Genomic DNA, 25,797 nt, shown 5'->3' on the forward strand with positions numbered 1-25,797 from the left:
AAAAATATTTGAATAACTGTGACAAAAATAATTCTTACTGAGGAGGATAGCAGCTCTGCTATATTTCTAGATGTAAAAGTAATGAAAAATGGCATGTAACAGTCTATTTTCAGGTAATAACCAGCACAATGTACATGGACATGCCAGGATATTGCACCAAACAGAGGAAGAGCCTCTTATCTTCAGTCACTGGTTTTGTATCAGCAGCCCAGTGCCCCTCTGGCAGTGAGGAAGAAGATGAATCTGTAGCCCTACATCCACCTTAGGCACCCCAAGGTAAACCTACTGCCATTCAGTTGATTTTTGTGGAGTCATCTCAGAGAGATGCTGGCACAAAAGAATGGCAACTGTAGCACTGGTCACATAGCTCCAGTGCTCACACCGGAAAAGAAGCAAGGAGAATATATAGAGGTAGAGCATAGGCAAAAGTTTCTTTCTTGAAGGTTTAATTTTACAGACTTTGACTGAAAGTAAGATTTCACTGCAGTGTCTTACTGCCTCGAGCTAAGTCCAAAAAGCTTTCTCTCCTATACTGATCCTATATCATGAGTAAAATATCAGTTGCAATGAAATCAATAGAAGCTTCACCTATGTGTCTGAACCTGCTTTAATGAAAGCAGTAGTAAAACTCCTGTTGATTTTCCGGAGAAGACTGAAGCCCTGGGGAATACTGGTAGCTCTTTATTATGAGCTGTCTACCAGATATAAAGCATGAGGGTACTCCCTATCACCTCAGAAAGCAGGATGGCAAACCCAGCAGTCTAACCATCACCTCCATCATTCACTTGGATAAAACACGCATCCTGAATGCCCCTGTGAATAATACTTGCCCAGTGCTAGAAAAGGGTTAAAATCCAGCCACAAATAGTGTCTTTGTGAGTTGGCCTGGAGTCAGAAAATTCAACATAAAACTGAAAGGAAACAAAGTCTTTGAAAAAATACTGGCATTAAGGTTCTGATTTTACCCCCATCCAAAAGATCTGATGTTGTAATCAGTTCATTGTAACCAGGCCTAAATATATCAAACAAAAGAACTGAAGTGATCAGAGCAACTGTCATTTCCCAGGAGCCACCTGCTAATTACCAGAATGTATCTAAAAATAAGTCAGAAAAAAGCACAATATTTTGAAAAGAAACCTTTATTGTTCATACAAAGCTGACTCTGTCACATAGCATAAGGCATTATTAACAAGCTAAATATGACTTTGCTTAAATCAAACAATATTGCTTAATGAAAGTATCCAACATAGTTGTGATCAATTCTTTTCTTTGTTCTTTCCTGGATGAATGTGTGTTTTGGTATCAGCTCATCTCTTTTAGACTGCTAGCTTAGCCAGCACGTTGCATGAATAACTTCCTTGCCAGGTAAAGCCATCACAGGGACTAAAATCAGAGCTGGGGTCTTCTTGCCCAAGTATTTTTCAAGGTTTTCTTGCAGTCCTAAAACAGAAAGAAAACAATTCATGAATTCTTTTTGTCTTACTTTCTACTGTGTGTCATTTCTTAAAAGTGATTTCTGAGTATGTTTTTGAAAACTATATCACAGAGTAGCAACTAACAAAAGTGAAATGCAACTCTGAGTTTTCAGGGTATACAGAAGGAAGAATCACCATCTCCCACCTGCCTGTCAACTAATTCAAGATCAGCTTTACCTAAGGCCATATTTCTGCAAAACTGTTAAAAGCACTTTGACCAGCTTTGAAGGAGTGGTCCGCTGATGACAGACACAGCAAGCTGACACTAGGTGCAGGCAGGAAAAATAACTAAAGGCCAGCTGAAATTAAGTGGTTTGTAAATAGTGGTATTGGGATGATAGGTGCATAGCTGTGTGTATGTGAATTTCTGCCCTCAGGTCCCACCCTGCTGCAGCAGTCTACTAGAATTTAAAATGGGCCATTTTTAAAACCATTATGAACTCAATTTCTATTTGAAATTGATGCAAGCATGCCATGTTGCCGATATGATGAAGAAGTCCAGGGATGGCAACATACATGGCAGCAGCTCTAGAACGACAGAGAGGTTCAAAGTATGAAACATACAGGATGCAGCTACAAAGAGCTTGGCCGGGACTGTTCTGTGACAGAAATCACTAAATTCCAAGTCCATTAGGGGAACAGAATTCATAATGGAGACAATGTTATTAGGAGAATAATGGAAGAAAAGTAAAAAATGGAAAATTAAAACTACATTAAGACATTTCTGGTGATGCTGCCGCCCCGAAGGACACGCTAGGAATCCAGGTACACGGAGCTTTTAGAGAAGAGTGCAGAAAACCTGCCAAACAACTCTGCAAAAGGCAGTTTCCTAATGGTAAGGTATGGTCTGCATGGTTTTTGGTTTTGTTAAGTTATTTCTGTCTGTAGCTTCTGTGATTACAGCAATTCTTTACAACACTAAGCATTCTTGGCTAGAGAGGGTGTAAAGAGGGCAGAACTTGAAGACTGTCAAAGGGTGTTTTTTTTTTTTTTGGCGTCACTGCCTGTGAAACTGTGAATAGGCAGTTCAGTCGAAGTGTTACCTCATGTAAGATAAAATAGGAATTTTGCCATTGTATTCGCCGAAGCCAAAACTGTTCTCACTTGTTACCTGGCAGCAGTATAATAAATTAAGGTAATAGTGGCAACACCACACGTGAAATACTGCAAAGACAAAAGCAGCCTTCTGAAATTCTACTGTCTTTTTTGTATTAATGTCACTGACGTTAGAGGTGAAAACAGATGGGGTGAGCCAAAGATCAGCAGTCATCTCAAAGGCCAGAGGACTTCATGTTCAGTGTAAAAAGTGACTCAGTCCCTGTATCTCAGATATTCAGCAGTGCCTTGCTAATTAGGCAGCAGCTAATGGTCTCATTCGAAACTTAGTCCTCAGTAAGCTTTATAGCTATGCTGGATCAGAAGGCATTCAGTGGAAGTGGGTAAATGAAATTCACCTCAAAAATCACCGACTGCACCCTATTAAAACTGCATTTCCTCTTTTTCTTCAGTTAATATCGTGAAAATGTAATTTTAGTCTTTAAACTTTTTACAGGTTTAAAAGTTATGAAGCAGGGCTAAAAGCTACCATAAAAAAACAGGTTATTTTCAAAGGGATAATTTGAAAGTGAGGCTATCTGGAAATTTAACTCCATTCTTTTGCTTTTTGGGACAGCCAAAATAGCCATAAATATTTACATTTGAACATGACCTTGTGGACTTGCTTAACAGTCAGAAAGAGACACTTTTCCAGCTTGTCTATTGCAAGTGTAAATTGCCACAGCAAAGCCTGAACATATAACTATTTTTATACGTTTGAAAATTGTAAGTAAATGTCTGCTCATGCAAATTTCCCCTGAAAAGAGGATATAGGGTCTTGCAAAAAAAGTAAAATTATAGTCTCAGGTCCCCACAAAAGACAGTGCACAATTAGTAAACCTGTGTCAGGCTATGTAATGATAGCTGACACAATGCAAACTTTGACAGCTATACATTTTACCTGGTATAAATAATAAATATAAATAAATCTTCCAATACTAATTGTATATTTTTAATGATATGACACAATCCTTTTTTTTTTTTTTTCACTCCTGCATACTATGATTTTAGGTAAATAAGAACCTCAATCAACAGTATGAGTGTTTTCTGATGTGTGCAACTCCTTGTTCAAAGACATCTTAGACTTCAAAAATTTCTTTGCTTTATGTGACTTAGGGAAATATTTCATTAGTTGCAGGCCAAACTTGTAGAAGTTGACCTTAGAAGTGAATATATGTAAGCGACAGAGGGTTATAGGGAGTGTGTTTGCTGGAGCTTTAACAGGAGCTATATAAGGCTGATACCAGTCTTAAAGTTACTTAACCTGCCCTGATACAGAATATTTACTGAAGTATAAACAAAAGCAGCTGATTAGCAAGCAGCAAACATGTGGCACATATTATGCATGTTTTCATCTTTTGTGACACAACCATTCTTTTCAATTACTCCATGACATTTTCCTAAAGCAGGTGATCCTCACCCTGTAGGATGGACGCCCCCTACCTGCAACTGAATAGCACGTTAATGGCACAGGCTCCATGCCAAGTTTCCTTCTGCACCACTACACATCTTTCCATTGGCACAGCTGAGGGATACGGACATAACCAAAACCCAAACTGAACAAAAATAATTCAAACTTTTTCCCTCTTTCACTAAAAATTCTGGCATTGCTATCTGTTTCAGCCATTCCTCTTTAAGGACAGCATACTGAGATCAACTCTCTGATGATCTCACACTGACATTGCAACGCTTACATATAAGATAGCATATAGCATCATAAGCTATTGTTTTTGAAGGTGCTCTTCAGACTAAGTAGATAAAACAATGTCCTGAGAGCCTCTACAGGGTCATTGCAAATGACTGTTTTTACATTTTATGCTATCATTGTGTGATTTGGACCAGTATGAGGTGAGGCCACAGAATCCACTTACGTGTTTCCAGAACCAGGTCCCTATTACTGCTGACACTCTTGTTTCATGGGATATTTGCAGGTGAGGAATAATAAGATTACATTTAGCCCAGCACATAAAAAATCACTTTCATATTATAACTACTATCTTTCTTTCACTTTTTAGCCGAAAGATATTGTTACATCACTTAGAGCAGGTTTTTAAATCCCTGAGCTAATAAAGCTCCATTGCTTCAGCTGTGCAGACCTGACATGCAGCATGTCCTCTGAAAAGATGCGTCACAGGGGATCAGGTTCCTAGCAGTTGACTAAGAGTTCCGGTCCCAAAAGATGTGCCCTTGGTGTGCAGAACACTTAACCCTTCGACCAGTACCAACATGACTATTCACAAATTATTGATGTCCCTAAATCCCTGGCAGATTGCAGACAGTTCTTGTCTCCCTTGAAGCCAAAGCATATGGTCACTAATGAGATGGATTAAAAAATACATATACACATCCAAGGCTTTGCCACACGAGTGTAAAGCCACAGAAATGGAAGAAGGTGACTGAACTCGACTGAATGCTGTTAAATACATGATTAGCCTCTTGTTGTGGATCATTTCCATTGATCTATATACAGTTTCACAGCATAGTTTAATTCAAGCTGTCTAGAACAAGCCTCTGCCTTAAATGGTCAGGCAGACCAATGAAAAGGTGAAACACGAGGAACTGGAGACCCCCTTCCCTTTCTTAGGCATCCAGCTGACTGCCTCGCTGGTTACAACAGCAGTGGAAGAAAAATTACTTTTTAAAAAAATCTGTTTTTACTGTTCATGAGGCTTATATGCTACAGAAATCAGTTCAGGATTTTCCCCACATTTTTACTTAATATAAAATGTTGTAGCTGAATGTAAGATTTTAAAACAAAACCAGTGCGGTCGGCTTGCTTGATTTTCCTTGTCCAAAACTAAGACCTAGTCTAGTCAACAAAATTCACTGTTGGAATGTAAAAATGAATTGCTTTGTAAAATAGCTTTTTGTGCTTCCCCCCCCCCCCCCCCCCCCATATGGTACCTTACAGTTTCCTTTAGTACTCTTGATGACATTGTTTTATGTTGGTCATGTTGGTCGGTTCCCTGTTAATGGATTACATTTTCAAAACTGCTCTGCCCACAGCAAAAACTGAGGCAACATTTTGTAAATAATTGTGTTACCACTTTGATAACTAAGCTCATCAGCTTGATCTTCAAATGTACTAAGAGCTTATCAGTTCCAGGAAAAACTGACCAAAGATATGTTACTCTATGCTTTTATAAATGTCTTCCAAAATCACATAATTTGAAATATATTTTTTTTCCCAATGAACAACAACAAAAAAAGGTACAAACAAAAAAAGGGTAATTAACAATAATTAAACTTAGGAGGATGGAAATGGAACTTGCTTTGGAAGCCAACCACTCCTGATTATTTATCCTGGCTGTTACTCTAATTTCCCTTGGTCCTTCTGGTTTTAAGTGAGTTACAGTCTGTCTTTGCCTACTTATTTATACTATCAGGATAACAATGGTTTCCACACTTGTAGTGACGATCAGGGTATAATTGAGTTTTGTTAAGTGCTTGTAAATAGGGGAGTTCTGTAGCACCTTTTGGCAGACCAGATCAGGAGCAGCTTTAGAGACAACATAAACTCCTTCATGCAATACTGGTGATGCACTTTTATCACTCTGGCCTGAGACATTTTTCCAAATAAGAGTTAAACAGATGCTTTGGATTGCAGGGGAAGTCTGTTGCCATGACACACAGCACAAATGACCAGTCTGAATGTGGGTGAGGCTGTGAAGCTGATTTAAACCAGTGATTACCCAAGCCAGTCTTTGAAACTATGACAAGCAAGCTAAAAGAATTTGTGTTCACTGCTACATAACTTTCAAAATCTATTTTATTTTGGAAAGTTTTCTTATGCCGTGTCTAGACTTCTCTTTTATTTCAAAATCAACATTTGATGAATGAACTTTTGTGTTGCATGGTAAATGCATAATAGCATTATTGTTATTATTTTTAAGTAACTTTCACAATTGGGACATTTAAGAAAAACAAATGCACTGTTTCGGGTGTATTTGTGAAGTATACATACCCCAAAAGAAATAAAAGTGAAATTACAGAAGCAGTTGCAGGACTGCATTTGGAACTCAGGTCTCTAAAAATGCATGCCTTGCCAGATGCCAAAACAGCCACTCCGGTCTGCACAGTTGGTATTCACAAAAAAAATCTTTCATAAAAATGTAAATTCAAGGATTTGTCCTGCTTTTATGGACCCATCTACGCTGAAGAGCTTCTTGCTTCTCTCACCAAACTCGTTTTAGTTGTAAAAATTAAAGCGCCTTTTCTAAGTAATCACATAACAGATGAAAATACAGCCTGGACTTGAAGCACTAAATAAAATGTTAACCCTCCTCTTTCAGCTTGTCCCTAATACCAAGGAACCATTTCGGATGGCAATCTTGTCTGTGAAGGCTATGTTTATTAGCACCCAGACAGTGCCTTTTTGGTCATAAAATTCTGTAAGTCGTAGGCACAGGTATTAGAAAGCAGCGTAACAGTTCACACAGCAGCCCATTCATCTCAGACCAAAATATGCTATAAAAGGAAGACCACCATTTCATATTTTACTGCTAGCACTGTTTGTGCAGTGGATTTCTTATTCCCTTGGAATCTATCCCAAGCCTGATTAAAAAACAAAAAACAAAAACCAAAAAAACAGTTCCAGCATGTCTTTTCCCAGGCACAGGTGAAAACAGAGTGCAGACTGGTGTAGGCTTAGATGGGTGCCTGCAGGAGGTCTGAGCAGGCTCCCGAGCTGGGCAGAGGAAGAGGAGGAGGAAAACGAGCTGTTTCCCTGAGTGCCTCACTGGGAAGTCCCGCTCTCAGAATCAGTGAGGAAGAGTTGCAAGTATGTGAGGCAGCAGTCATGGACCTTACTGTTAATGGCAGATAGGAGAAAGGTGAGCAATTGGCTTTTCCTAGTCCAAACCAGCGAGTCAGTGAAGGTGCCGGCACTCTGCACCGCTAGTGCAGAGTGGAGAGGGATGGCCAGCCTCACACCACCAGCTCCAGAGGACCCCAACAGCTGCCTGTTCCCTTCCCCATCCCACCAGCCTCCCTGCTGTTCCTCTTGGATTAGTTGGGAGCGTGTGGGAAGGTAAGGGGGCTCACTCGTCATCAGGGAGGGTGTTAGCATTTACAGGAACCTTACTTTTCTAGAGCTGAGTCATTTGGCTGAGTAACTGCGGAAGTTTTTTCAGACTGTAGCTAATGCATTTTTTAGCATCTGAAAGAAAATTAGTAGACAAAAAGAGTTATTTTTAGTGCTAGTTTGATTGTGGGCCTGTCAGCCTTGGCAATGCATCTCTTTTATCAAGCTGCCACGATACCTTGTTTTGTTTTCAAGGCAAAGTTTGATTAAAGACCGATTTCAGAAAAGTTACTCACTGTGGGTGTTAATTAGTGCTTTCTGGACTCTGCAGGGTTTAGCTTATGATCCTTTTCACTTACTAAACCCTGTAATTCAAATTACATGAAGATGGGAATGAACCAACCCCTTTCTATTCTTCTGAAGGCTTTTGTTTAACTCAGCCAGAACAAATCTCTGTCCTCTCCTTCCCTAATATGGAATTCTATTTTCTGTCCCTTCCTAAACAAAATTAAAAACAATACTTCACATCTAAAAAGAGTTTTCAAACTAATGAACTGAGACACATCCTCAGAGCAATATGGAGTAGATAAACTTTGTCATCAGTGGTGCCCAAGTACACCATACATCTTAGGAAAAACAGGGAAACATCTATTTCCCTTCCGATTTCCCGTGTATTCTTCTGTAAGCAGAGTATTGCCATTCTGTAAGAGAAGGTCCCTGCTATTCCCCTCCCTTCTCTCAGACAATCCTTTTGCTTTTCTGCTGCTGTCACGTTAAGCAAAAGGCCAGCTACTAGCTCAGAAATCTTAGAAAAGTAATTGGGCATACTAACTAGTAACTAACTAGTAACTGCTAACTAGCAGGTTGAGGTGAGTTTATAACATGATATGATTAAAACGAGGAACTAAGCAATTAAATACATTCAATTAAAATGCCATTGAGTTACTATGCAAAAATAAACAGACAAAAAGTGCAGCCTAAACCAAAATCTGGTACAGAACCTGCAGAGAAGGATACTCAGCTACACTGGATATTTGAAACTAGACTAGACAAAACATGAAACCACATACTAAAGAGAATAAACCTGTGAAGAATTAGAGAAAATGACCTAAAATGATCCATCGCTGTTTTCTAGCAGACAGCCTGTAAAGGAGAAGAACTGAAGTTGTACGAGGTAAAATACTTAAGCTGAGCTCATGAATACTACCATCCTAAACAGCCCTCTCCCAAGGACACACTGTCTCCTGAACTTCCTCCCGTATTCTAAACTTAAACTTCAGCTTAGTTTGAAGGCTGGTATGAACTCTTCCTGAAGCTGTACAGTGTGACAGATGCACAATGCAAGCTAAGGATGTAAGCAAATCAGGCATCCAGAATTACCAAATGCGTTTTTATACCGATATTTATAACAATTGTAATTACAATCTCAAATGCCTCCCCTAAGATAATGATGTGCCACATAACTCTCTTCGGATATACAGACGTTACCTTCCAAAGTACACGGTACCAATCAAATTAGATATGTTATCACGCACATCGGTGGCAAGACACAGAAAGAAATGTGACTCTCCTAAAGATAAACAAATGTTGCTGAGCCCTTCTGCGCATTAGTTATGGCTATTTCTCAGCAGAAAGAATTAAGATTTAGCTACCATAATAATTCTTTCAAGCTGCCGGCTATAGTTCAGAAAATAGCAGAGCATGAAAACTCATTGCTTTGTGTTTTCCAGCAGTCTGCTCTAAGCACTGTCCTATATACAGGTTGAGAATCAGCCTACACAAGGTTATAAATGTGCACTTTTGTTTAAAATGTCATTAACCTTCTGCGCTAAATAAAGAAACACTTAAATATGCCCTTCCAGTACTCACAGTGAGGTCTAAATATAATTTCAAAGAGAACGGAGGACTGAACTTTCCGAGTACAATCACCGGGGGAAGAACTTGCGCTTTTTCTAAAACCATGACAGAGTGCAAAGATCACAAGCCTGTTTTCTCTGTGTGCTATCTTTCAACCCTGAAACAACCCAATCTCTTTAAGGGGTGGATGGTTATTGAACTTGTATGCCAGCTGTGTTCAAAATCTCTGGGGAGGATGGGCTATAATGACACCAAGTGGAGATGAGTTATGAGTGGAGACATTATTACAAACATATAAAACAGTAAGGACCCATTTTTCAAGTAGCATCTGAGAACGCACTTCACAGTATGTGTAAGCACTTGTTTGCTCATATAGTAAACTGAATGTGCCTATGTGGACAGATAAAACTGCAGGAATCACTGGAGGCTCATGTACACATTTTTTTTGTATGCAAAAACAGAGGAATGTGCACTTTCTTTTTTTTTTTTTTTCAGATTAATTGAAATCTTGGTGTGAAAATGATCAACTGCAACAGCACCTGTGCAGTAATTATGAAACTTGCTTTTTCACCTCTTGGTCACATTACAGCTCCTGACTTCTGCCCTGCAGTCCAAGAGCACTGGATGGCACAGATTCGCAAGCTGTAGGACAGTTGGTAGTTATGCCCTCCAGGTAAGGCTGGGAACACTGGTGGGGCAGTGTGTGTGGGAAGCTCGGCTGTGCCTGCTGGTAATTCAAGAACTTTTATCTCCAGGGCCTGTCAATCTGGCACCTTTCACAAGTGTTAAATTCACTTAAGTATATTTTTTAAGAAGCTGTCATGAGACATACTGAAGCAAATATGTCCTTCAGTGGTTACACATGGACTCAGTTGTAACAATGTTTGTTAAGTGCTTTGACATCCCCAAATGATATGTTTGGTACAGCTTCCACATTTGTTCGTTTATTCAAGTCTGCTAAATAGTTCCTAAAAAAACAACGGGTTTAAGAAATAGCTGATTGGACATGGTACATCTAAAATGCCTGACCATAAAAAGATTATTATTTAATGACTGGACATACATCTGCTGGTGGGAGATATGGTAGAAAAGATTTCTAAAAAGGATTGTGGTAAACGTCTTTAGATTGGGCACAGAGAAGATAACATGGTCCTTGCTTTATGTCAAATTATGCCGTGATCATTTAAAATACCACTGATGGAATAAGCATTTTCAGTTTTGAGGACAGATTCTCAACTCTTGTAAATTGTAGCCATGCTAATTTACACCTGCTGAGGAGCTTGCACAGTAGATCACATATTTATATATAATATCACGTGCAAACTAATGAGGTTATTTCTAGATGTTTACTGTTGGAAAGAGCTCTGAAACTTTAAATCAATCTGCTGCACTAATGTAAACAACTTATTGCAACAAAACTAGATAAAAGAGCACTGAACATGTTAAATACATTATTAGGTCGATGAAGATCATTCATATTGATCCAGGTCTGGCTTCACAGCACAGTTTAATCAAAGCTGCCTGGAAAAGGTAACAAAGAGTGGTCATGGCATTCACCGCCTTTCATCCTGAGGTCACTGATTTAATCCTAGAGTGGGTCTAGAAATGACTGAAAATTCATTATTGCTGCATCTGACAACTTCCGTGAAATTGGCTGGAGCAAGCTAAAAAGAAGGGTAGAGTAATATTTAGATTAGGAATAAAATCCAGCTGCCGTTCCAGCCAGGAAATTCTGCTGCTGGAGGTTGCTGTTGGCCCATCCAGCAGTTCGCAGGCTCCTGATAGCCACACAGCTACTTCCCTTCGATCTGGCAGATTTACATTAATTGGATTTTTATCCCACGTGGCAGAGACCCAAGATATCAGTACCCTCTTATTCCCTACAGTCAAGGAAGAAAATGAGAGAGATGAAAGTCTTTTGTTCCTCTTCATGGCCTCCAAAGATGACAAATAAATCTCACTGCTAGTGCTTCCTGTGTAATATGAGCTGGTGGTTTGTTACAGATTTGGGAACAGGAGACTGGGAGAGTCATTCAGCTGTGTCAACCGACTGCAACACGAAAGAAAAAGGTCTGAAATTTGGCCATGTAATGATGTGAGCTGCAAGTAATTTCTGCTCTAACTTGAAATTGTTAACAGCATAATTTATAAAAGCCTTCCACAAGACTTATGCGTCATTTTATCTGGCACTGGGTAAACACTAAATAACAGAAAAGGTCTACCATGAAGAGTTTAGCACCACCACAAAAAATACAGAGCTTAAAAAGGAAAGTGTGGCAGGTAGGAATTTGGCAGGTAGGAAAAATGTGTCAAAATTACACATGATTTGTTAATGTAATTTTTGGAGAAAAAAAATGACACCAAACTCTGACCCACCACACTTCCTTTCTTCCTCTAGAGAGCACACCACAGCTACTAACGCTTACTAACAGCAATAAAACAATGGCCAAGAACCGAATCATTCTTCAGCTGGCACTGCTTCTGGATCTCTGTAAGCTAAAACGGCACCCCAGTAAAGCTCTGCTGCCTGCATGTGTCCCACCTGCTCTGGTGTTGAACAACTTCACTGTTCAGGGACCTTTGCTGTTCTTCCACTAACAGTAACCGCAGGGGTTTATAACAGGGTGTCTGAAACTTACTTGTGGGCTTGATGCCAGAATAGCCTATCACAGATGTCAAGGGACTACACACCTGACTGTCTTATGAATGCTTGATAAACATTATTATGTATTTTATACAATTTATCACAAAAGGCTACAGTGAAATTATTATTTAAATATATGATAAGAAACAAAGAATATTTAATCACCAAATTATTATGTAAATATATAATAAGAAACAAAGAATATTTAATCACCAAAATACATGTGTGTAAACACCTGTTTTTAAAGACACTTTTAGGGAAGGGCTTTTGGAATTACACAAATTGCACTGCCTCATGTAACTCTTAAAAATTTTTTCATTTATAGACACATGGACAAGAGGTAAAGTACACAGCATAGTCTCACAGGGAATGGAAAAGCTGTTCAGATCTGCCCTGCAGCTCAGGGGCTCCTAGTTCCAGCAGGTGGGCCAGCACCCACAGATGAAAAGCCCATCGGCAGCGCTGAATAGGTCCCCTGTTTGCACACTGGCTCCTTTGAAAGGAATTTCTAGTTCTGGAGCTGTAAGCCACAACTCCACCAAAAACCATGTTAGCTCGAAGAGACACTGGGTTAATGAAATTGGAAATGCTCAGAAGGAAAATGGATGTGATGCTTTAACCACGCTTAGGAAACATGAAGTGCGAGTGATGGAAGGGTGACCTTTATCTTTCCCACAGAAAGAAGGCTAGCCTATAAGGCACAGGGAAACATGCTTTTGATTTATCCTTGTGCTTGCTTCTCTTTTAAAGATGTGATCTGTGGTATGAGATTTGGTTTTAACAATGCTGCTGTACTGCTAGAGGGAAATAAATTGTTGAAGAAGAGATGTCAGTTTTTAAGTATAGCAAAGATGCCCACGCAGCCCTCTCCTTGGTCAACACTGATACTTTATGCCATGGGCCTTAACTTGTCAGGGGACATCATACCTTCTGCATAACAGAACACGGTCGTGAGAAGGACAGGCTACAGAAAGCCATTAAAACCCATTCAGAGAGCGCCGGTATTCTCCTGGAATATCATCACTGTAGTGGTCTTATTGGTATTTTCTACATTACATTAGCAGACTGTGTTACACCATTGCCAGAAAGATCCATTAGTATCAGGCACATTTTATTTTTCTTTTGCAGTAAGTAAGCATACGTGGGTAGAAAGGAAGGCAACAAGGCATGCTCAACCTAGCTGAAATTTTGCCAGATTACCTTGGGGGGCAAATCAAACACCTACAACCTGCCACAAGAGCCCCTAGGATCATTAAAGCCCTAAAGAATCTGGTAAGCCAAGAAGGTGAAACGTGAAGATACTAAAGGCTTTTTATTATTATGAATATCTAACAGGTTTCATTTCTGACTTACCAAGAGCAAGGAGGCAGAAGAAAGGAAAACTAACTGGATCTTATTTTATATATATATATATATACACTATATATATAGTATATATACATATAGTCATATATATATATATATAGTCAGAACTTCATGCTAAATATATTTGTGTCCTCCATAAGTGTTTCAGTTGGCGTTTTAGCAACTAATTTAGGCAAATGCAGCACTTTTAGATCTAATATAGTCAGATCTAAAGTTACTGGTACCTCTCTTTTCTGTAAACAATAGAACAAAAGAAAAAAGTCATAATATACTTGTTTAAAATATGAACCTGGTTGTTTATTTCTCCAGAATTCTGGCTTTCTCTCAGAGGAAACTTGGACGTTTGTTCTATCCTTTGACCTTTTAGGCATTTTCTATTTACTGTCACATTCCTGCTCTGATTTGTTTGTAAATTATAAATTTGATTTTACCTTGATTCTTCTTAAACCACTTGCTACAATCCTTCAGAGAAACCTACTCACAGTTTCATTCTTAAGGCCAACTGAAGATTTACAATATGCTAAACTGGGCAAAAATTCTGTAGTAATCAGCACAATATATTTTATACTCCATCATAATCATTTTTCTGGCTCCATGTCGATATAACTTTTTCTGCTTTTTACAATGGTTTACAACTTAAATAATTTAATACAACAGTTGTTATATTTTTATTGCAAGCTTATAAAACTTGTACCATAAGTCTCTTCCATGCAATATATTAAACAAAAAAATGACAGAGAAGAAGGGGAACTGATGATTACTAAAACTGTAATTCAGTCCTGAAGTACTGAACGTGTCATAAAGCGCTTCTGGCTCACTTGCATACAGTAGATCTTGTCAGAATTTCTCAAATGAACTACCTCTTCATATTTAGTTCTTCTTACCTGTTATTTTAATGTTGATATAAGAAAAACAACGATTTCACATTTCAGACAATGTACTGATAGTCCAGGACAGAGCATAAAGTACCCAGAGAAAAGGATGCCAGTGCCAGCTCTACTGAGTCGCTGGAAGTCCTTGGGTTCTTTTGGCTCCAGCAATGTGTATCAAGCTGTGCTTTACTGAATTTTGCAAGGGCTGCTAGTGGTGTAAAGGCAGGCAGACATCTGCTTAGGTCTCAGGCAGGACCTTTGTGTCTGTTTTCTGTGTTTCTGAGCAACTGCAGTTGTTGATGCTTCATAAAATCAATCCCTGGATTTCAGACTTTCACATTCTTAGAATAGAAATAGTACTTACCTGCCTTTGTATAATGCTTTGAGATCTCCTGAGGAATAATTTCATCTGCCTCAGTGTATCTGAGTTTATGTAAAAGACACCATTTCAATGCATCCCCCAATGAGACTTGTTTAAAGTATATTTTGCACAGTTTACAGACACACTTTACAAACTTTTACAGACCAGGGATTCTGTCCACATCTACAAAGTAGGTCACTGTATATCCATAAGAACATAAAAGTCTGCTACATCTAGAACTCCTTTGCTGGTAATATATATTAAAATAATAACTATTGAAAAAAATATGTCAGAAGTAAATCTTACTGACTTGAAAATTATACATTTATTCCTATTTCTAGAGTGGTTATTCATATTTTTGAAGCTGAGGATAAAGACTACAATTAGATGTGGCACAGATTCTTTGTGATCTAGTGCAGTAAACCATTTCTGCACAAAATGCATCACAGAAAACATCTTGCTGTGTTGAGAGCTGTACTTCTGTGCTCAGACTTTCAACAGAAAAGAAGGCATCCCTTATTGAGGGATGTCTTATTGCTTTTATCTTACAGAAGTAAAATATTTCAATTTCTAAGGCCAGGCTTGACAAAAATCTCCAGAAGATATTTCCAATGGGTTGGTGAAAATAAAATACATAATTAATTCCTCTAAATCACTTAACTGCATGGCCTTAATACTACTAATACAAAGGCTGTTTACTTTGCCTAAATCGTTAAGATTTCTTAGTAGAAATCAGCTTGAGACTTCTAAGAGATCAACATATCCAACTGAGAAATAAACTTTGCTATTTGTCCAAAAGTCTGATAGAAGAGCAGACACATAAAAATTCGTTTCTGAATTGTGTTGCTATGATTTCAGCCCCTACCTACATGGATCACTCGCTTTGTAGAGTGAAAGATCACAGATGCCTGCATGCTCCCCGAGGTATTTTTTTCTCAATACTCAAATAATACAATGCCAAAATGAATAACAGTGATAAAAACAGAATTAGCACCTACATTAAGCAGTAAGAATTTTTGGTTGTTTGTTTGTTTCCTTAAAATATACAGAAAAAAAACAAAAACAAAACAAACAAAAAACTTGGAAGACAATGTATGTTTATGTACCCAAGAACCTTCAATAAAAGTGCCTGGAGGACAATAACTCAGTTTATTTTGACATCTACCTTTCTCCTCCTTATTACATATCTTAGGTAAGATATTTAGCTTTGTATGTTTATAACTACAAATATAATTAAATCAAGCCATCTGTATTACATGATGGATTTCATGAAAGACATTAAGCTCCCCCACTCCTGAGATGGTTGCATGCTTGATCATTTGAATAAAGTTTGATAACAGATCAAAAATGTGCTGCATGTAGTGTTATAATTTCTATTTATTGCCTATTAAACCTGAAATCTATCTGTCAGAATACTGCTTCCAACAGAATGATACAATCTGTGGTTTTGCTTCTGTAATCCTTTACACTCACAATTCCAGGACTCAATAAAGTTGGATGTGTAAGTAAGAAATAATTTTAGATGGTAGGAAAAACTAAGCTTTCCACAGTACACGAAAACATCTCTGTAATTTTAATCACTACCTCCTCAATGCCAGCCAGATAAATCAAGATCACAAAATATCTAAAGAATGAGCTAGTTCCCATATGGAAATGTCTAAAAGTCATCCGTTACTATTGCCACTTTTCCATATAGCAGACAATGAAATCAATATGCTGTACTGGTTCGGTAAATTTGTCTCTTAACAAGTTAATAAAACAGTGATCCCCACATAGTCTTTCCATCCAACTTTCATAGAAAAAAAATGAGAATATTAAATGCACTAAGATAGGGAAGATCTGCTCCATTTGCTCTGCAATGATAATCTTTTACAAAAGAGGATTTTTATTATTAATTCTTCGCCTTCTGGGGATATTATAATTTCCTAGAATGTAAAAATGCCTTAAGCACAGCAATTTGCTGAGCTAGACTGAATTTCACGATGTTTCAAATGAGCTGATAAACAACTGCATAATTAGCAATTATTAGATCAAGACTGTACATTACAGATATACAAGTGAACCAGTCAATGGACAGACAAGTGGCCGATATTGTTTTTAAAACTGTGAGTCAGTGTTATTCTTTGGTGTGCATCATAACTTTTATTTTAAAGAATTAAATACCACACTGCTTATTTATTTATTTATTTATTTTTTTGAAATGCAGATTATTCTATCAACTAAATCCTTTGGGTCTTAATCATTGAACACATCCCTCTGTATGTGAATAATGAGGAATATACAGGCTGAATATATCTCAAGCACTAAAAGTGATTAGAATGATTTTTTTTTTCAATTAAATAGTTACAAATCAATTGTATAAGCATGCTAAACTCAAGACTTAGTGTATTTCTTAAGCCTTCAATTCTGCAGCTCCTTAATAAAATACATTATTTTACCTTACAAAATAAAGGGTGCAATTACATATACTACAGAAAAAGTAAAGTCAGAACCTGGGCATTTGTTATTTATATATGTCATTTTTTGTCAAGCTGGCAGAGAGTGGTTTGGAAATGTGGCAGCTAGATGGAAGAGACAACACTAAGAGGCTGTTTGAAATGTAGAGTGAAGTTACTAGATGAGTTTTTCTCTAAGAGTCAGACATGCAACAGTTAATTTGGCTGTTTTTTTTCTTTTTTCAGCTGTTTCTTTGGCTGTTTCTTGTTTCAAGTTGCAGCACTGAACTACTAGAATGTATGTCCATTGAAATGAATGGCATAATAATTATTTTATATATATTTATACAATATGTTTAATTATTTTTAATTGATACATTCAGGATCCCACTTTACAAGAATTTATAGTGATTCACCAATATTAGTCATAAATCTTATAATTTTTAAAACATGAAAGTACTAATTGAGAAACACTGATTTGCTCCAAGAACAGACTGTTTTAAATTTAGGATGGAGTTATTTGCATGAAATTTAACAGTTTAAAACCTAGACATCTAAAGAAAAACAGCCCTCTGTTTCAAAAGATTATTAATCCTATTGCATACACTGTAGGATGAAGGGTCCTTTAGAGGTGTCTGTCTCCCAACACAAAGAACGTAAGCCATTAGGTTAAACAGAACAGTTAACTTTTAGGCACTTAGAAGAAATTAATCTTACCCTAAGTGTCACGGCAACTGTGAACTGCATCGTTCCTGGTTATAATAGCAACACTGAATTTAAATGGATGTCTAGTTAATTGAGTTATTACTGCAGACAACTTCATTGCATAGTCCTTCACATTAAACGATCACCTAATCCTTCCTATTCCAAATTATTCCTGAATGGCTTTCCAGTCTCAAAACATTGGTTTCAAGTGAAAATATAATAAATGTTCAGAAAGGACAATAAAACTAAAATGTAACACTTGTAATAACAGAATGGTTTAGGCATGCTTTATTTAGAGATATACTGCCATCTGTTTGTCTAGTAAACTTTTCCTTGTCACTTCCCTTGCTACAAAGAGTTTAATTTAAAAAACGTGCAGAATACAGAAGTTTGCTATTCAGTGTTTCTAGCCTGAAAGAAGTTTTAAAGGAAATAGATCAGCTGCCTTAAAGCACCTATAATTAGAAAAGGAACTATACAAACTGGAAGCTTCTTACTCAGATCTGCTATTTTGTAGTCTGCTTTTCTGGCTATCTTTGTAACTCTGAGAGCGTTTCAAAATCCTTACACAAGTGATTGGTCTTTACATTTATCGTTGCTGCAGGGCTAAATTTAGACTTTTGTCAAAGCTTAATTTTAAGTGTTGAAAACAAAGAAGCTTTTCTTTGACAGCTTAATTAAAACAAAGGAAGCTATTTAAATCTGCCCAAGGACATGCACGTCAGTCGTAGTCTTAGTGGTGACACTTGGTGGGCAGTATGTAAATGAGGTAGTCAAATGGATGCATCATATAAAAAAATTGTTATGTACCAAGCACATCACATACATACTGTTAGGTAAGCTATATGAATATGCTTTTAGCCCTGGAGAGCCAGATTTAGCTAAGACTAATACACTGCTCTAGCTAATCTAATTGTTAACTGAGGGCAACCAAGTACACCTTAATCTGATTTCTGAAACTAAGAGGTGGTACCTCAGTGAAACTCTCCCTACCTTTACAGGCTGTCTGGTACAGAATCCTCACAAAGCACTGTTTACATATTTAAAACTGGATTGTGGATAGTTTTGTTTGGATTACCATGATCAGCACAGTTCAGAGAGCTCTCCTCTTTAACATATGCTGTCTTCCATAGGCATCGGACTCTATAGTGCTGATTTTAATACTGAACTTGTTAGTCTGTTTTAGACAAACACTAATCAATACAAGAACTGCAAAAACAAAAAACAAAAACAAACAAACAAAAAAAACCACCACCAACAACAAGCCAAAACAGTTTGGAAGAGAATTAAAGGGAATAATTCTGACTCCATTCTAAGTCAAGAGAACGCTGACAATTGGGAAAGTTTTCTGGTACTATACCAGCTCCTCATCATAGCCATGATTACCTATAAAAAGAGACTATATTGACCGGTAGGATATAAAGAAATTAACCTCATGTAGGCCCCTATAGTGGGGTTCCCCAGGGCTCCATTTTAGGACCAGTCCTCTTCAATGTTTTCATAAACGATTTGGATGAAGTACTTGAAGATTTTTTGAACAAGTTTGCTGATGATACCAAATTGGGTGGCGCTGTTGACTCCGTTGGAGGTGGTGATGCCTTGCAGAGAGATCTTGACAAATTAGAGAGCTGGGCAATCACCAACAATATGAAGTTTAACAAGAGCAAGCACCAGATTCTGCACCTGGGATGGGGCAACCCTGGTTATACGTACAGACTGGGGGATGAGATGCTGGAGAGCAGCCCTGCAGAGAGGGATCTGGGGGTTCTGCTCAACATCAAGCTGAATGTGAGCCAGCAGTGTGGCTTGGCGGCCAGGAAGGCCAACTGTAGCCTGGGGTGCATCAAGAATGGCATTGCTAGCTAGTCGAGGGAAGGGATTGTCCCGCTGTGCTCTGTGCTGGTGTGGCCTCACATTGAATACTGTGTGCAGTTTTGGGCATCACAGAATAAGAAAGATATAAAGTTGTTAGAGAGTGTCCAAAGGAAAGCAACAAGGATGGTAAAGGGTCAAGAGGGGAAGACGTATGAGGAGCGGCTAAAGTCACTTGTATTGTTCAGCCCAGAGCAGAGCAGGCCGAGGGGAGGCCTCATGGCGGCCTGCAGCTTCCTCATGAGGGGAGCGGAGGGGCAGGCGCTGAGCTCTGCTCTCTGGGGACAGCGACAGGACCCGAGGGAACGGCATGGAGCTGGGACAGGGGAGGGTCATGCTGGATATCAGGAAAATGTTCTTCATTGAGAAGGTGTTTGGGCACTGGAACAGGCTCCCCAGGGAGGTGGATACAGCACCGAGCCTGCCAGTGTTCAAGAAGCATTTGGACAATGCTCTCAGAAATATGGTTTGATTTTTTTGGGTGGTCCTTTGGAGACCCAGGAGTTGGACTTGATGTTCCTTGTGGGTCCCTTCCAACTCAGATATTCTGATTCTATGATTCTAGGAACAGCCAGCTGGCAGTCTTTGTTTTTATTTCTCATTTCATTCAAGACCAAATAACCATCAATTAGAAACAGGTATTTCAATCTCGACAGTTTTCTGTCACCTTTGAATCAATCAAATGTCTTCTATATAAAGTCAGCCAGACAGAGCAGAGCAAACCAAAGCTATGCTGCCTCAAGATAATTCAAGGAAAGGAATTACTGCTGTTAAAGGAAATCCACAATAACTTTGGACAAAGGATAACCATGATAAACATAATAACAGAAAGGTCCAATATTAACTCCTAGTTTGTTATGATCATAAACATCATAAAAAGAAATTATCAGTTGTTTATGTACACAGAGAATAGTGTCAGGCAACAAAAAAATGCCTCAATATACTGACAATTGTCTTCTCAATAATTTGCATTTATTATATGTCAAGAATTGTTTTTATCAAAAACTGTTTTGAGATTGAGTAGCTCTCAGTTTTCCTTTGAGTACTTGTGAAATTTATATGCTATCCTCATCTAATATCAATGACCCAATGCCAAAAGCTTTCATATCACTAGCTTTAACTGATTATGTTGGAAGGGGAAGGGGAAGGGGAAGGGGAAGGGAAGGGGAAGGGGAAGGGGAAGGGGAAGGGGAAGGGGAAGGGGAGGGGGAGGGGGAGGGGGAGGGGGAGGGAAGGGAAGGGAAGGGAAGGGAAGGGAAGGGAAGGGAAGGGAAGGGAAGGGAAGGGAAGGGAAGGGAAGGGAAGGGAAGGGAAGGGAAGGGAAGGGAAGGGAAGGGAAGGGAAGGGAAGGGAAGGGAAGGGAAGGGAAGGGAAGGGAAGGGAAGGGAAGGGAAGGGAAGGGAAGGGAAGGGAAGGGAAGGGAAGGGAAGGGAAGGGAAGGGAAGGGAAGGGAAGGGAAGGGAAGGGAAGGGAAGGGAAGGGAAGGGAAGGGAAGGGAAGGGAAGGGAAGGGAAGGGAAGGGAAGGGAAGGGAAGGGAAGGGAAGGGAAGGGAAGGGAAGGGAAGGGAAGGGAAGGGAAGGGAAGGGAAGGGAAGGGAAGGAAAGGAAAGGAAAGGAAAGGAAAGGAAAGGAAAGGAAAGGAAAGGAAAGGAAAGGAAAGGAAAGGAAAGGAAAGGAAAGGAAAGGAAAGGAAAGGAAAGGAAAGGAAAGGAAAGGAAAGGAAAGGAAAGGAAAGGAAAGGAAAGGAAAGGAAAGGAAAGGAAAGGAAAGGAAAGGAAAGGAAAGGAAAGGAAAGGAAAGGAAAGGAAAGGAAAAAGATGATAGAGAAAGATACAGTATGGCATGTCTATGCTACACCACATCTGACATGTCTGTTCTGGGAAGGATAATGGGAATATGACTTTAATATTAGTTCTGACAGTAAGAAATAAGACTTAACTGTATGCAATACAATCACATTACTAACTCTTGATAATGCTTCACTGGTTATGCTAGTGTTACTATGAATTCTTAGAGCACAGCCTATATAATTCCAAAATTAGTCTTATATATGCAATGTTTACAAAGTCTGTTCTAAAGCATTATTCTCAAAAAATGCTTCATTTTTAGTTTTTGATCTTTGTCACAGCCACTAAAACTACTTTAACAAGAAAGGCTTAATTCTCTCATACTAAGGCTAGAGTATATTCCTTTATTTATATCTAGGTTCATTTACTTATATGGAATTGAAGTTCCAGTTATCCAGGTCAGAATCTACCACTTTGTGCAGTGCTTCACGCATATTTTGTAAGCCAAGCCTTTTTATTGCTCAACAGTATGTCAGCTCAGTAGAATGAAATATTTTCTATAGCAAACACATTGTTAGAAAATAAACCAAACCACTGAATCCAAGTTGTCAAAAGAAAAAGAAATATATGTCCAGTCTGGTCCATGGCACCACTCATAAAAAAGCAATAGTAATTTCACCTTTGCAGGGCAAGTAGATGTGTTTTATTTCTGTATCATTTGCTTTTGAGTTTACTGTTCTATTTCTAATATTACTGAAGCATATTTTTAGAGGTGATATGTTGGAAAGGGTACTGTGTCTTGGTGCAGACACAGTTCATTAATATTTTTAATTTCTTAAGTGTCAAACAAGAGGGCAACTTCTCAGGAAACTAACACTACTTAAAAATGGACATTATATATTAGATTTTCCTATTCTTAATTTTTCTTTTCAATTTTATGCCACATTCAATGGAATTTCTAAACTTTCATCAACATCTCCTGTTTCATATCCTGCTCACTATTTCTCTCCAGACTAGAACCTCCTGTGAGGAATAACCAGTCATATTCTTTTTGGAGCCATGTTAGTTAAATCACATACAAGTCAGAATTTTCTGAAGGTGATGAGCAGAAGAGACAGAATGGAGGAATATAGTCCTCAAAAAATAATTAATTCAAGAAAGCATTTGTCCTCCTGAGTGACTGTGTTTAAACCATTGTCACTATACTGCGTAAGAGATTATTTTAGGATTGGATGACACTACCCTATATTGACTTTACTACTTACAGCAGTTCTATCCCCTACAAACATTAATGGGAAAAAAAGAAAAACAAAGTGGCTTTTCTCTGGCTCTTCTAAAACATTGGTTACTGAGAACAATTCCTTCCCACTGACTACTTTTTTTTTTTTTTTCATTTTGCCACCAAGTCTCTTTCTTGTCTTCTACATCTCAATGAACTCTCATCTCCTACTATCACACTATTATTTAGGAGGAAAAAGCTCAGTTTAATCATAAAGAAAATGAAACAAATAAAATCAGAGCAGAGATGGTGAATAGCCAGAGCCACTACCACAAACTTAACTGTCAGGAGTAAACCATAGTTTTCATCTAAACATTTAATTACTATTCCACAAACTATCACTAAGTTTCCTACTTGGTTAGCAAAATTAAAGCCTTATAAAACCATGCCAACCTTAAAAGCTATCAATAGTTTTTAATAGAAAACACATGTTTTAAGTCCAAAACATACAAGTTTCAATAACTAATCTTTCCTCATTTTACCTATTACTCTGTGGCCACAACACAGAGTAATTTTTCACTGAACTATAATTAACAGTGAAGTTTGTTATCAGCAGATAAAATACTACCTTATATAATGAGAATACAAATGAACCAAACCCAAAAAATCTAGATATGTCAGAATAATGGTAATAAAAAACAAGCTTAATGCTGTTCAGAACAATCAGTACATACTTTTTTTTTTTTTTTTTTCAGAGCAAAAGGAATTCAAAGAAAGGTGCAAAGGTCTGGTTAAGAAATAGAAGCCGACAGAACATTATGCAATTATGTTCCAAGTTTAATTAGGGACCCTGTGGCAACACAAACTGTATACAGAAAAAAAAGTTAAAAAAAAATAAAATTGAAAGACCCAAGTGTAAAAAAGGCACTGTTTTCTCTAAAAGATGATCCGACCTGAAGAAAATCCTGACTCCACTAAAGTCAAATGGCATTTTACCACTGAATTAGATGAAGTCAGGATTTCATAAACTGTGTATATTCATTTGCATCTGTTTACATCGTCTCCTTTTTATGTCTTTAATCATTCTGGAATCTGCACTCCTGTGCAGAAGGAGAGTAGGCTGGAGAAAAAAATTGGCTAGAATTCAGGAGACAAAAGTTCAATTTCTGTCACAGAGTTACTGAGAAAACCTGAACAAGTCACTACCTCTATTCTGTCTCCTTTTCTACGAAATACAGGTGATGATACTAAACTCCTTTCTTAGGTACCCAGAGAGAAAAAGAGAAAAACATGCTATAGCTAGGTATATCTTTATTTTACTAAAAACACTGCTTACTATATTCCAACAAGACACACCAATGTGAAGGCACAAGAGGAAAAACAAAACTGGGAATTTTAGAACCTTTTGCTTAATAAGAATGTATAGGAAAGAAAAAAAAGTATATTGTAGACTACCAAGGTGGTAATGGTGTCAGCTATTAAAAAGATTTCATCTGTAAACACATAACTATTAAGGAAATAGTTCAGGAATAAAAGTGGAAGTTCATAATGCAATTAATATGCTTAATAAGAAACAGTCAGAATGGTGGAATTTCTACTTGCAGGTAATTCTTTGCTACAGCAGATTGTGTACTACCCTGGAAATGTCACTAATGCCGCATTTTATGAATTTTCAACAAGCTCTCCATGGACAGAACACTGAGCAAGATGATCGTCTTTCTGTAATCACTAACAGTTTGAACTTACTACAGTAGTAATAATTTTTTTGTCCACATCCTACAAAATAGCTGTAAACTTTCATTTGGCCTTTCATTTTAGCTTCAATCTTTCAATAAAATCTGTGTGAAAAGTTCCCTGTGGCTACAAGTTCCATCCACTTAAGCAGAAGGTCATGATTATGCTTTTAGGGACAACAAAAGGTTTTAGTAAATTTTAGATGAATTCTGTTCCTTTCCTGTTCATTACTTGACTTTTTACGGGATTTATCTAACATAAAATCTGTGATCCATAAAGAAGTCAAGCAACAACAATCACAGTCAAACAGCTTTAAGTCAACCTAGTGAACTAGTCAACTCCAGTTCACAGCTACAGGATGAAGCTTGGGGGTTGATCAAGAAAGTTACCTCAAACACCAGATTAAAACACCCCTAGGATCTTTAAGATCATGAAACATATTAATGAAGCTGATGCAATTAATTCCAAACATGCAGAAATATTTAGCCTTTAGGAGGAGATAAAGATTCATATCTGGTCAAAGAACATTTACCAACTGAGCTAATATGGAATTGTCAGTTGGCAAACAGAACAATACTAGTAAAAGTAACCAACTATTGCTGCAGGAATGCCAGTAGTTGTTTTGCAAAATGTTGGCTAAAGATTACGGTGTATCTGCAAGTCTGCTTTTTAGTAAAGGTGAGCAATCTGGAGGAAGTTCCATAAGAACTTTAGAAAGAGTTCTAATATTGAATCCAATCATTTCAGATGCAGATTTCATCTATTTCCAGTCTTGCAATTTACCTTGCAATTATTTGAAAATCAAGCAGAGTTGTTTCATTCTGATATAATCTAGCCCTCTCAAGAAAAACTATGCATCTCCCATGAGATTCCTGTGGGGCAATGCACGGCAGAATAATAGAGAAGAAACAGTTTGTCAAGTACAAGATCCACAAGTGTAGGGGCAAAAATTATTTTCTGTTATTTGATAAAGTGTCTCCAAAGTAGAATTCTGGAATATTAGAAAATGAGTTTGGAGAATCCTGAACAGTGATTGTCACTGCCTGTGTCTATTTTATGAACAGAAAGAACACTTCAGATGCTAGACACCATAAAGTAAGAAGAAGCCAAAATGAGTTTGCCAAGCTCCAATCAGATGTAAATGTTTTGCTTGAAAACCAAATGACATATAACATCTTCAAGACAGATTTCATAATACTAGAAACTTAATAGCCTCTAAAATCAGAGTTTGAATCTCAGCTTAAGAGAAAATATCTGAAATTTCATAAAACTTCAGAATGAAAGTGTTAACAGCCTGCTTAGCCAAATGATGAACACATTAAACACCCAGAAAACACAAAATAAACCCAGTTC

General features: G+C 37.9%; 1 protein-coding gene and 1 long non-coding RNA gene across 5 annotated transcripts in view; both read right to left on the reverse strand.

Annotated features, from left to right (window-relative positions):
• Positions 1 to 1,123: 1,123 nt before the first annotated feature.
• The window catches only part of DPH6 (diphthamine biosynthesis 6), a 196,012-nt gene continuing 171,338 nt past the window's right edge, over positions 1,124 to 25,797 (reverse strand). For all 4 annotated transcript variants that reach the window (XM_080594343.1, XM_080594346.1, XM_080594344.1 and 1 more), the window contains exon 15: positions 1,124 to 1,440. In XM_080594343.1, coding sequence (XP_080450469.1) covers positions 1,325 to 1,440 — 116 coding nt within the window. In that variant the 3' untranslated portion in view covers positions 1,124 to 1,324. The remainder of the gene's footprint in view (positions 1,441 to 25,797) is intronic.
• LOC308195996 lies at positions 5,459 to 9,452 on the reverse strand. Its single transcript, XR_013952008.1, has 2 exons — positions 8,422 to 9,452; positions 5,459 to 8,389 (listed from the first exon to the last, which is right to left on the reverse strand). It is a non-coding gene; the product is annotated as an uncharacterized lncRNA (long non-coding RNA).

The sequence above is a fragment of the Anser brachyrhynchus genome (assembly GCF_964034855.1).
Source record: "Anser brachyrhynchus genome assembly, chromosome: 5".
NCBI lineage: Eukaryota > Metazoa > Chordata > Aves > Anseriformes > Anatidae > Anser > Anser brachyrhynchus.